Raw genomic sequence first — 13623 nt, 5'->3', positions numbered from 1 at the left:
TATACTGGCCCTCAGAAGTCTTTCCAATATCATTCCCAGTACTGATGATAGACCAATTCTTTTCTAATTGCTTGGTCTAGCCATTCCTTCCTTTTTCAACAACAAATGCAATGCTAGCAGTTTCCACGTCATGAGGTGACTGGTATGACCAGAGAGAACTGGAAAATGATGATTAGTGCCTCACAATATCTCTACTTGCTTTTTCCAAACTGAAATGCATTAATCCAGGTCTGATGATTATCCACTTTCAAAGGTGCTAAGCCCCTTAATATTTCATCTCTCTATATGTTTATGAAGTCAATATTTCATATCCCTCATCCTCAGCTATACTGTCTGCATCTTCTTGAAGACACACGGAATAGTCATCAAGAACTGTGCAATTTTCTTCCACATCCACACACAGCCCAGTATTTTCCTTTGATATCGTCTTGCTCTTCCTATGGTGCTAAATATCTTTGTACTTTCCTTATTATTACTGGCTTCTATTTTTTCATGGCCTGCCATTGCTTTCTGAATTTCCTTTTCAATTGCTCTTTTGAACTTTCTATTCACCGCTGGGCTTTCCAATGTATTGCATTCTCAATATCTAATGTGAGCTTTCCCTTCTTAACTTTTCTTTATTCATTCATGGGATGTGGGTGTCACTGGCCAGTGTTTATTGCTCATCCCTAATTGACCCTGAGAATTGCTGCCTTCTTGAACCACTGCAGTCTTCAAGGTGTAGGAGCACCCACAGTGCTGCTAAGGAGGGTGTTCCAGCACCTTGATCCAGTGACAGTGAAAAAAATCAGTCATACATTTCCAAATCAGGGTGGTGTGTTGCTTAGAGGAAGACTTGCAAGGAGCAGAGTTCCCATGTATCTGCTGCCTTTGTCCTTTGAGAGGGTAGAGATCGCGGGATGGAAGAGACTGACGACTGAGTGTGCCCTTTGAGTGTCACTAGGCTGTTGATTTGGGATTTCCCCCTTTTTGTTACATGGCAATACCTTTATTTTGAATCCTCTTTACCTATTCCTTGAATACATACCAGAGTTTGGAAACTAATATACCTTCAAGTAGCTGTTTCCAGTCAGCTTTTGTCAAACTGCATCTCACTGAACCTCTGGCCTTTCTCCTCCTTAAAACATGTGATTTTTGTCCTGTTCCATTATATAATTTATTTGGGATATGGTCACTCTCAACAAAATGCTCTCCCACTGATACCTCTTCAGTGTGAGGTGATTCACTTTGGAAGGAGTAACAAAAGTGTGAGGTGATTCACTTTGGAAGGAGTAACAGGAATACCGAGTACTGGGCTAATGGTAAGATTCTTGGTAGTGTGGATGAGCAGAGAGATCTCGGTGTCCATGTGCATAGATCACTGAAAGTTGCCACCCAGGTTGATAGCGTTGTTAAGAAGGCGTACGGTATGTTAGGTTTTATTGGTAGAGGGATTGAGTTTCGGAGCCATGAGGTCATGTTGCAGCTGTACAAAACTCTGGCGCGGCCGCACTTGGAGTATTGCGTACAGTTCTGGTCACCGCATTATAGGAAGGATGTGGAAGCATTGGAAAGGGTGCAGAGGAGATTTACCAGGATGTTACCTTTGTCCAGAACCCTAAGAATCATGTGTGTTTCAATAAGATCACCTCTTATTCTTCTATTTTCCAATGAGTTTAGGCCCAACCTACTCAAACTCTCCTCATATGACAGTCCCTCCATACTTGGTATCAGCCTAGTGAACCTTCTCTGGTCTCTAATATCAGTATATTTTTCCTTAGATGATAGGCAATAAAATTGTTAACAATATTCAAGTTGTTGTCTGACTAGTACCTTGTATAGCTTTAGTAAAACCTCCCTACACTTCCCTGTTCCATTCCCTTAGAAATATTAGCTAACATTCCATTTGCCTTCCCTATTGCCCACTGACCTTTTTGGCTAGCTTTTCATGCTTCAAGAATGATTTCTCCAAAATCCTCTGTTCCATAACTTTTCATATTCTTTCTCCCTTTAAATAATATTCGGATCCTCTACATTCTTCTTGCCAAAGTGCAAAACATCACGTTTTCCGACATTATATTCCATCTGACAAGTCTTTGCCGCTCACTTACCCTGTCCATTTTCTTTTGCAGACTCTTTGTGTCATCCTCACAACTTGCCTTCCAACCTCTTTTTGTGTCATCCACGAACTTGGCCATATCGCATTCACTTTCCTCTTCCAAGCTGTGAATATATATTGCAAATAATTGTGGCCCCAGGACACCATGAGTTACAGGCTTCCATCCTGAAGATGGCCTCCTTAATTCCTATTCACTGGTTTCTATTAGTTAACCAATCCTGGATAGGTTGCACTCAATAGTGAGAGTTCGAGTCCATGAGCCTTAGTGAGCAATAGCAGAGTTGGAGAGTTTGGTGGCCCTGAGAATGTGAGGTGGTGGAGAGAAGGTGGTGGAATTTATACTTGCAAAGGGCAAAGTGTCATTCACCTTCTTCCTGCTCTGCTGGGCATTTCATTTCACCTGGATTACTTAAATACGGTGTCAGGCATGAACATCAAGAGTCGTGTCAGCAGCAAGCAGTTCCATCTCTGCTGCTCCACGATTCCATGAGCTGGGCATTGGAGGGCCCAGTTGTGAAATTAATCAGTTGAAGAGTGGACAGTCACATGAGGAAGGTCAACAGGAGCTGCGTGCTTTGGTGCATTTCCCCAAAAATGACACTTTGCCAAGAAATGAGAATGTTCAGCTCAATGTTTCAGGGTGATCTTTCATCAAGATTGAGAAATGTTAGAGATGGAATAGGTTTTAAGTGAGGAGTGAGTGGGATAGGGACAAAAGGAAGGTCTGTGATAGATGGAAGACTACAGAAAATAGGATTTCATAGTCATTGAGTTATACAGCATGGTTGTAAAAAGTCCATGCAGACCATGTTCTTAAATTACACTAGTCCCACCTTCCAGCATTTGGCCCATATCCCTCCAAATCCTTCCTATTCATGTACTTTTAGACATTGTAACTGCACCTGCATCCACAATGTTCCCTGGAAGTTCATTTCACACACGAACCACTCTCTGTGTAAAATATCGGCCCCTCATGTCCTTTTTAAATCTTTCTCCACTCACCTTAAAAGTATGCCCCCTAGTTTTGAAATCAGCCACTCTATGGAGAAGACCCTTGTCATTCACCTTTTCTATGTCCCTCGTGATTTTATAAACCTCAATAAGGTCACCCTTCAACCTCCTACGCACCAGTGAGAAAGATTCCAGTCCTCCCAGTCTATTTTTATATCTCAAACCCTCCATTCTAGGCAGCATCCTGGTAAACCTTTTCTAAACCCTGAGCAGTTTAGTAATATCCTTCCTATAACAGGATGACCAGAAGAGGCTTCACTGAAGTCTTGTACAACCTCAAAATGACATCCAAACTCCTATACTCAAAAGTCTGAGCAATGAAGTCACCCTGATTACCTGTGGCAACTTTCAAAGAATTATGTACCATGACCCTGAGGTCTCCCTGTTCTACAACATTATCCAGGGCCCTGTATAAGTCCTGGCCTTATTTGTATTACCAAAATGCAATACCTCACATTTATCCTAATGAAAATCCATTTGCCACTCCTCAGCCCAGCTCAGTTGGCTAGACATCTGGTTTGCAATGCAGAGTGATGCCAACAGTGTGAGTTCAATTCCTGCACTAGCTGACATTACCATGAAGATCCCACCTTCTCAACCTCTCCTCTTACCTGAGTTGTGGTAATCATCAGGTTAAACAATCACTGTACTAATCGAATGTGAGAGCAGCCTTATGGTCCTCTGGGACTATGGCGACTTCACTGATGTTATACTCCCCAGGTCAATGGGAAGGGAAATGGGGCAAGAAAAGACACAAAGAAACGGAAGATGAGTTGAGAATAGGTGTGCTAACCGATAAATGAAAAGAAAGCGAAACAGGCGAAGAAAAGGAGACAAAATGGGGCCAGAGTTTCTGGTCTGAAATTGTTGAACTTAATGTCTGAAGCCTATAAAGCACTCCAGTCAAAGGTGAGTCAGTGCTTCTCAAGCTTACGTTGAACATTACTGGAACAGCATGGAGAGCCAAAGACAGAGATGGTAACACGAGACTAAGCCAGATTAGTAAAATGTCAGGCTCCAAGAAGCTTGTGATCATGCCATAATTTCAAAAGCAGATCAGAAGCTGAATGTTCATTGGTGACTAACTCGCCCTTGATTCATTCCAAACTGTTTTCTATCATCTTTCAGTTTTTGTTTCTATCATCTACTAGACACAAGTCGGGAGAAAGGGGGAATATTCCCCACTTGCCTGGATGAGTGCTGCTTCCTAACACTCAAGAAACTCATCATCATCCTGGAAAATTCAATCTGTCAATTGACAGCCCACCATCACTTTGTACACCAAAGCTACACCATAGTTGTAGTGTGTGCCATCTACAAGAAGCACTGCAACAACTTGCCTAGGATCCCTCAACAGCAACTCCCAAATCTGTGGTCTCTACAGCCTTGAAGAATAACAGGATCAGGTACATGGGACACTGCCATCTTCAAAGGCAACACTTCATCCTGACTTGGAAATATATGACTGTCCCTATGTCATCACTGGGTCAAAATCCTGGAGCTCCCTCCCTGACAGCAATGTGGATGTGCAGCTATTCACCATCACCTTCTTGAGGGCAATCAGGATCAGTGGCTGCGCTAGCAAAATAAGCATCCCATGAACAAAGAAGAAAAAGTGGAAATAGTTAAACATTTGATGACTTCTCTAAGTACTTGGGCTGTTCTCTTCAGTTGGTGCATAGGGAAATAAAGCCAACTGGTCTGCTGATACAGCTGAGTGTCTCTCACTTTTATATTACTTCTGTCTGTATTACTGAGTCAGTAAACTACTTTGAAAGAATGTGTTGTGAAATGACAGCATCTTCACAACGAACAACAAGGTCATCTGTGCACACTGAAGATTAAGTCCATAAACATCCAACAGATAACAGCCAGAATCAATGGCAAGTACAAAAAAACATCTAATTTAATTCTTACAAGTTGTACGTCTGGATATGAGAGCCTGTATTACTGGGAACATGGGATGGAGGGACTGGAGGATGGCATTCTGCATAATCTATTGGTCTGGAGGTTTTTGATGAGCTCAATGAGCCCAGGATGAACTCAACACTCTTCCAGTTTGACAGAGGTGAGGTCACAGCTTAGTGTCTACGTTAACCATCAGCATTAAACCAAATACAGAATTTCCCATTTAGCAGTCACTGAATCAAAGATAGACGAGGACAAGTTAGGGTTGGATGGTGAAAGGGTAGGGGTGGTGGACTGGAGACCAAAAGGCAAGCAGTATTTCCCTCCCAGCTTAAAGGGATTGCTAGATTTGCAGCAGGAGCAGCAGCAGTGTGGTATTGTGGCTTCACTAACTGCTGACAACTTCTAGTCAATAATACTGAATTTGTGAGGCTGCAGGTACCTGTGCATCCAGGCCACTGGGGGCACACTATGATAAACAGTGCCCTGCCAGCATTGAAATGGGTGCAATCAGGGGCTACTCTGCTTTGTGACTTTGGGCATAACCTGTTCCTTTTTGGGCAGGGTCTGTTTCAGGGCAAGGATCTCTTAAATCAAAGTAAAAGAAAATCTGAATTCATCAGTGTAAAGAGCTTGCAAGTTCCTCTCCAAGCCACTCAGCATCTTGACTTGAAAGTATGTCTCTGTTCTTTCAGTGTCACTGGGACAGAATCCTGGACTCCCTCCCTAACAGCACTGTGGGTCTCCTTACACCCCAAGGACCACAGTGTTACAAGAAGACAGCTCACCACCAACTTCTCAAGGGAAATTAGGACAGGGCAATAAATGCTGGTCTTGACAGGAACATTCAAAACCCATGAAAAAAAAATGTTAAAAAGGCACAGTTTGTAGCTAAACCATTGGGAAATGATGGTTCATGTTGAGTGGCTTGAGCAACTGGGGTTACAGATGGGTTTTGCTGCAGAAGACACAGATGGGGACCAGGTTGGGGCAGTATACAGGAAAATACTGACTCCTTCACAGCCCCTGGGCCCACTCTAGGGTGACTGCTCAGACATGCCCCTCAAGACCGGGAGCCAAGCAGGTGATATCAGAGCTGCTGAGTGTGCATCATGCCCCGGCAAAACAGCACTAGGCCTGTGCAGAGCCCTGGGAATGGAATTTTAATTTTCTTCCTACATTTCCACAGAAAGGCAACATGCTACAGGGTTCAAAAAGGGAATCAGTCTGGCTCAAGTTAAAGAACAAGAAAATTAACTCTTACATTGCTCAATGCTTGCTGCAGTGAGAAGCAGGTAGAGGAGCTAATCTTTGGGCATGGTTCAGATAGCATCACTAATAGTAAGGGTCTTTAATTACTCTTCGATAGAGTGGGGATAAAAACAGGGGTAACAGTGAGAATGGTGAAGACCTCCCAAAGAAAGGGTGAAGCCAATTAAGGGCAAAAAAACCTTTCTTGTGGAGACTGGAGGACATAGTTGAGGCACAATGTGCTCAGAAGAATTACTTTAATTAGTATATTTCTAGCCCAATAGGGATCTGGATTCAGCTCTGGGGAATGAGGTTCAGCAAATCGAGGGTGTTTTAGTTGGACAACATCTCGATAACAGTGATCAGAATATAATCAGGGATAGAGCTGTCATGGAAAGGGACAAAGAAGAATCAAAGACAAAAATACCCAAACAAAAGAGAGCCAAATTAATTGATTTCAGATGAGATCTAGCAGAAATGGGCTCAAAACAAATCCTGGCCAATGAGAAACAGCAGGCTTTTAAGGTGAGGATGGTCTGGGTACAAACCAAAGGGACAAATGTGAGGAAAAGTTGAGGCATGCAAAGCTAAATTTTTCTGATAACTAATGGATTAGAGCTTCAACCAGAACTGGAAAAGGAAGTATCTAACAAATATCAGGTGCAACATACAATTGTAAAATAGGCAGAATACAGAGAGGTCTGGGTAAAACTGAAAACTATAAGAAAGGCAAAGAAGGATTATAACAAAAAAGAGGTGGTTAATCTAAAAGCACCTCAAAATCATTTTTGCAGCAGCAGCGGGAGCGGTGAGAGCGAGGACCATGGGGTTGCCAGGAAGGTGAGCTTTTCATTTTAAAAGACTTACCTCGTGGAATCAGCGGCCTCCATTTTTGCAGCAGCAGCAGGAGTGGTGAGAGCGAGGACCATGGGGTTGCCGGGAAGATAAGTTCTTCATTTCGGCAGTGGAGCTGAGTGGAAGCGGTCGAATTGCGCTCTGGGAAGGTGGGTGAACTGATATATTTGGGTAGTGGCCACGTGTAGTGTCTTCCACCCGCCCTCCTCCTCTGACCAAAAAACTGGTGTGTTGATAAGGTAAGGATTTTCTTTTTCTTTTTCTTAAATCATGTGCTGGTAAGTAGAGTGATTGGTAAAATATTTTTCATTTCATTTATCAAGTATTTGATATTATAGTAGGGCTAAGCTAAGCTTAAGAGTAAAACTGGCAGGAGATCCCAGACCCGTGTTAGGCTCCTCTTGCTCAATGTGGGAGCTCAGGGACGCGGCTGATGTCCCTGACTCCTACACGTGCAGGAAGTGTGTCCAGCTGCAGCCATTGTTAGACCACATGACTGCTCTGGAGCTGCAGATGGACTCACTTTGGAGCTTCCACGATGCTGAGAAAGTCGTGGATAGCACGTTTAGCAAATTGGTCACAGCGCAGATTAGGATTGCTGAGGGAGAAAGGGAATGGGTGACCAAAAGGGAGAAAAAAAGCAGGAAGGCAGTGCAAGTGTCCCCTGCGGTTATCTCCCTCCAAAACAGGTATACTGAGGGAAAGGCAGCAATAGCCAGGTTCATGGCACCGTGGCTGGCTCTGCTGTACAGAAGGGCGGGAAAAAGAGTGGAAGGTCTATAGTCATAGGGGATTCAATTGTAAGGGGAGTAGATAGGCGGTTCTGTAGTCGAAAACGAGACTCCCGAATGGTATGTTGCCTCCCACGTGCATGGGTCAGCGATGTCTCAGATCGACTGCAGGACATTCTGAAGGGGGAAGGTGAACAGCCAGCTGTCGTGGTGCATATAGGCACCAATGATATAGGTAATAAATGGAATGAGGTCCTACAAGCAGAATTTAGGGAGTTAGGAGCCAAGTTAAAAAGTAGGACCTCAGAGGTAGTAATCTCAGGATTGCAACCAGTGCCACGTGCTTGTCAGAGTAGAAATGAAAGAATAGGTAGGATAAATGAGTGGCTTGAGAGATGGTGCAGGAGGGAAGGGTTCATATTTTTGGGGCATTGGGACCGGTTCTGGGGGATTACAAATTGGACGGTCTATGCCTGGGCAGGACTGGAACCAATGTCCTAGGGGGTGCTTTTGCTAACGCTGTTGGGGAGGGTTTAAACTAATGTGGCAGGGGAATGGGAACCAAATGATGAGGTCAGTGGACAGTAAGGAGGTAGTAACTAAAGCCTGTAAGGAACTAGATAATGAAGTCAGTGTGACTAAGGGGAAGAGTAGGCAGAGAGCAGATGATGAACGCAAAGGGACAGGTGGTCTGAAGTGCATTTGTTTTAATGCGAGAAGTGTAGTAGGTAAGGCAGATGAACTTAGGGCTTGGATTAATACCTGGGAGTATGATGTTATTGCTATTACTGAGACTTGGTTGAGGGAAGGGCAAGATTGGCAATGAAATATCCCAGGATATAGATGCTTCAGGCGGGATAAAGAGGGAGGTAAAAGGGGTGGAGGAGTTGCATTACTGGTCAAAGAGGATATCACAGCTGTGCTGAAGGAGGGCACTGTGGAGGACTCGAGCAGTGAAGCAATATGGGCAGAGCTCAGAAATAGGAAGGGTGCGGTAACAGTGTTGAGGCTGTACTACAGGCCTCCCAACAGCGAGCGTGAGATAGAGGTACAAATATATAGACAGATTATGGAAAGATGTAGGAGCAACAGGGTGGTGGTGATGGGAGATTTTAATTTTCCCAACATTGACTAGGATTCACTTAGTGTTAGGGGTTTAGATGGAGCAGAATTTGTAAGGAGCATCCAGGAGGGTTTTATAGAGCAGTATGTAAATAGTCCAACTCGGGAAGGGGCTATACTGGACCTGGTGTTGGGGAATGAGCCCAGCCAGGTGGTTGAAGTTTCAGTAGGGGATTATTTTGGGAATAGTGATCACAATGCCATAAGTTTTAGAATACTGATGGACAAAGACGAGAGTGGTCCTAAAGGAAGAGTGCTAAATTGGGGAAAGGCCAACTATAGCAAAATTCGGCAGGAGCTGGGGAATGTGGATTGGGAGCAGCTGTTTGAGGGTAAATCCACATTTGATATGTGGGAGGCTTTTAAAGAGAGGTTGATTAGAGTGCAGGACAGACATGTCCCTGTGAAAATGAGGGATAGAAAGGGCAAGATTAGGGAACCATGGATGGCAGGTGAAATTGTGAGACTAGCAAAGAGGAGAAAGGAAGCATACATAAGGTCTAGGTGACTGAAAACAGACGAAGCTTTGGAAGAATATCGGGAAAGTAGGACCAATCTAAAACAAGGAATTAAGAGAGCTAAAAGGGGTCATGAAATATCTTTAGCAAACAGGGTTAAGGAAAATCCCAAAGTCTTTTATTCATACATAAGGAGCAAGAGGGTAACTAGAGAAAGGGTTGGCCCACTCAAGGACAAAGGAGGGAAGTTATGCCAGGAGTCAGAGAAAATGAGTGAGATTCTTAATGAGTACTTTGCGTCAGTATTCACCGGGGAGAGAGACATGACGGATGTTGAGGTTAGGGAAAGATGTTTGATTACTCTAGGTCAAATTGGCATAAGGAGGGGGCGAAGTGTTGGGTATTCTAAAAGGCATTAGGGTGGATAAGTCCCCAGGTCCGGATGGGATCTATCCCAGGTTACTGAGGGAAGCGAGAAAGGAAATAACTGGGGCCTTAACAGATATCTTTGCAGCATCCTTGAGCATGGGTGAGGTCCCGCAGGACTGGAGAATTGCTAATGTTGTCCCCTTGTTTAAGGAGGGTAGCAAGAATAATCCAGGTAGTTATAGACCGGTGAGCCTGACGTCAGTGGTGGGGAAGCTGCTGGAGAAGATACTGAGGCATAGGATCTATTTACATTTGGAAGAAAATGGGCTTATTAGTGATAGGCAGCATGGTTTTGTGCAGGGAAGGTCATGTTTTACCAACTTGATAGAATTCTTTGAGGAAGTGACAAAATTGATAGATGAGGGAAGGGCTGTAGATGTCATATACATGGACTTCAGTAAGGCGTTTGATAAGATTCCCTATGGTAGGCTGATGGAGAAAGTGAAGTCGCATGGGGTCCAGGGTGTACTAGCTAGATGGATAGAGAACTGGATGAACACAGCAGGCCAAGCAGCATCAGAGGAGCAGGAAGGCTCACGTTTCGGGCCTAGACCCTTCTTCAGAAATGGGGGAGAGGGGGAGGCGGATAGAAGATGGATAGAGGAGAAGATAGGTGGAGAGGAGACAGACCGGTCAAAGAGGTGGGGATGGAGCCAGTAAAGGTGAGTGTAGGTGGGGAGGTAGGGAGGAGATAGGTCAGTCCAGGGAAGACGGACAGGTCAAGGGGGCGGGATGAGGTTAGTAGGTAGGAGATGGGGGTGGGACTTGAGGTGGGAGGAGGGGATAGGTGGGAGGAAGGACAGGTTAGGGAGACGGGGACGAGCTGGTCTGGTTTTGGAATGTGGTAGGGGGAGGGGAGATTTTGAAGCTTGTGAAGTCCACATTGATACCATTGGGCTGCAGGGTTCCCAAGTGGAATATGAGTTGCTGTTCCTGCAACCTTCGGGTGCCATCGTTGTGGCACTGCAGGAGGTCCATGATGGACATGTCGTCTGCGGAATGGGAGGGGGAGTTGAAATGGTTCGCGACTGGGAGGTGCAGTTGTTTAGTGCGAACTGAGCATAGGTGTTCTGCAAAGTGGTCCCCAAGCCTCCGCTTGGTTTCCCCGATGTAGAGGAGGCCACAACGGGAACAGCAGATACAGTATACCACATTAGCAGACGTGCAGGTGAACATCTGCTTGATGTAGAAAGTCTTCTTGGGGCCTGGGATGGGGTTGAGGGGGGGAGGTGTAGGGGCAGGTGTAGCACTTCCTGCAGTTGCAGGGAAAAGTGCCGGGTGAGGTGGGGCTGGAGGGGAGTGTGGAGCGGACAAGGGAGTCACGGAGAGAGTGGTCCCTCCGGAAAGCAGACAAGGGTGGGGAGGGAAAAATGTCTTTGGTGGTGGGATCGGATTGCAGATAGCGGAAGTGTCGGAGGATGATGCGTTGGATCCGGAGGTTGGTGGGGTGGTACGTGAGGACGAGGGGGATTCTGTTTTGGTTGTTATTGCGGGGAGGGGGTGTGAGGGATGAGTTGCAGGAAATGCGGGAGACACGGTCGATGGTGTTCTCGACCACTGAGGGGGAGAACAGCAACTCATATTCCGCTTGGGATCCTTGCAGCCCAATGGTATCAATGTGGACTTCACAAGTTTCAAAATCTCCCCTCCCCCTCCCGCATCCCAAAACCAGACCAGCTCGTCCCCGCCTCCCTAACCTGTCCTTCCTCCCACCTATCCCCTCCTCCCACTTCGAGCCCCACCCCCATCTCCTACCTACTAACCTCATCCCGCCCCCTTGACCTGTCCGTCCTCCCTGGACTGACCTATCTCCTCCCTACCTCCCCACCTACACTCACCTTTACTGGCTCCATCCCCGCCTCTTTGACTGGTCTGTCTCCTCTCCACCTATCTTCTCCTCTATCCATCTTCTATCCGCCTCCCCCTCTCTCCCTATGTATTTCAGAACCCCCTTTCCCTCCCCCATTTCTGAAGAAGGTTCTAGGCCCAAAACATCAGCCTTCCTGCTCCTCTGATGCTGCTTGGCCTGCTGTGTTCATCCAGCTCCACACCTTGTTATCTCAGATTCTCCAGCATCTGCAGTTCCTACTATCTCTGGATAGAGAACTGGTTGGGCAACAGGAGACAGAGGGTTGTAGTGAAAGGGAGTTTCTCAAAATGGAGAACTGTGACCAGTGGTGTTCCACAGGGATCCGTGTTGGGACCACTGATGTTTGTGATGTACATAAATGATCTGGAGGAAGGTATAGATGGTCTGATTAGCAAGTTTGCAGATGATGCTAAGATTGGTGGAGTAGCAGAGAGTGAAGGGGACTGTCGGAGAATGCAGCAGAATATAGATAGATTGGAGAGTAGGGTGGAGAAATGGCAGATGGAGTTCAGTCCAGGCAAATGTGAGGTGATGCATTTTGGAAGATCCAATTCAAGAGCGAACTACATGGTAAATGGAAAAGCCCTAGGGAAAATTAATGCACAGGGAGATCTGGGTGTTCAGGTCCATTGTACCCTGAAGGTGGCAACGGAGGTCGATAGAATGGTCAAGAAGGCATACGGCATGCTTTCATTCATCGGACGGGGTATTGAGTACAAGAGTTGGCAGGTCATGTTACAGTTGTATAGGACTTTGGTTCGACCACATTTGGAATACTGCATACAGTTCCGGTCGCCACATTACCAAAAGGATGTGGATGCTTTGGAGAGGGTGCAGAGGAGATTCACCAGGATGTTGCCTGGCATGGAGGGCGCTAGCTATGAAGAGAGGTTGAGTAGATTAGGATTATTTACATTAGAAAGATGGAGGTTGAGGGGGGCCTGATTGAGGTCTACAAAACCATGAGAGGTATAGACAGGGTGGATAGCAAGAAGCTTTTTCCCAGAGTGGGGGACTCAATTACTAGGGGTCACAATTTCAAGGTGAGAAGGGGAAAAGTTTAAGGGAGATATGTGTGGAAAGTTCTTTACGCAGAGGGTGGTGGGTGCCTGGAACACGTTGCCAGCAGAGGTGGTAGAGGCAGGCACGATAGCGTCATTTAAGATGTATCTAGACAGATACATGAATGGGCAGGGAGCAGAAGGATACAGGTCCTTGGAAAATTGGTGACAGGTTTAGATAGAGGATCTGGATTGGCACAGGCTTGGAGGGCCAAAGGGCCTGTTCCTGTGCTATAATTTTCTTTGTTCTTTGTTCTTTGTATCACCTATAAACATATAAAAAGCAACAGGATAGTTAAACAAATAGTGAAGCTAATTAGAGGCAAAAAAGAAATCTTCTCATGGAGACTGGAGGACATAGTTGAGGCACAATGTGTGCCTTCCCTAAAGAAGATGATGACGTTAATGTTGTAGAGGAGGTCAGAGGGGTAGCAATGCTAGACAAGATGAATGTGAATGTAGATGATAATGAGGTGCTACATAAGTTGGAATCACACAATAAAAACAAATCACTCACTGCTACCAAGGAGGCTAGAGCTGGAGGCAGAATTTCTGACCACAATTTTTCAATCCTCTTTGGATATGACAGTGGTGCCAGAGGACTAGAGGTATAGCAAGCAGTCCCATCCTGGTTCAAAAAGGAGGGAGGGACAAACCTTGTAACTGGAGACCTATCATTCTAACATAATTGATGGAAAGACAAAACTAACTCTCAGTCAGAGAAGGTCAAGCAGCATCATAGGAGCAGAGAGGCTTGGCCTGCTGTGTTCATCCAGCCCTGCACCTTGTTGTCTCGGATTCTCCAGCATCTGCAGTTCCTACTATCTCT

The 13623-nt window shown here is 45.5% G+C and overlaps 1 protein-coding gene across 1 annotated transcript in view; it reads left to right on the top strand.

Annotated features, from left to right (window-relative positions):
• LOC109910936 (receptor tyrosine-protein kinase erbB-4-like) overlaps window positions 1-13623 on the top strand; it is a 690251-nt gene that overhangs the window by 519759 nt on the left and 156869 nt on the right. The window contains exon 19 of the mRNA XM_048598686.1: window positions 12571-12587. Within this exon, the coding sequence (XP_048454643.1) occupies window positions 12571-12587 (17 nt within the window). The remainder of the gene's footprint in view (window positions 1-12570; window positions 12588-13623) is intronic.

The sequence above is a fragment of the Rhincodon typus genome, chromosome 7 (assembly GCF_021869965.1).
Source record: "Rhincodon typus isolate 14 chromosome 7, sRhiTyp1.1, whole genome shotgun sequence".
NCBI classification, from domain to species: Eukaryota; Metazoa; Chordata; class Chondrichthyes; order Orectolobiformes; family Rhincodontidae; genus Rhincodon; species Rhincodon typus.
The sequence above is the reverse complement of the archived record's forward strand: the minus strand, read 5'-3'. Positions and strand labels throughout refer to the sequence as shown.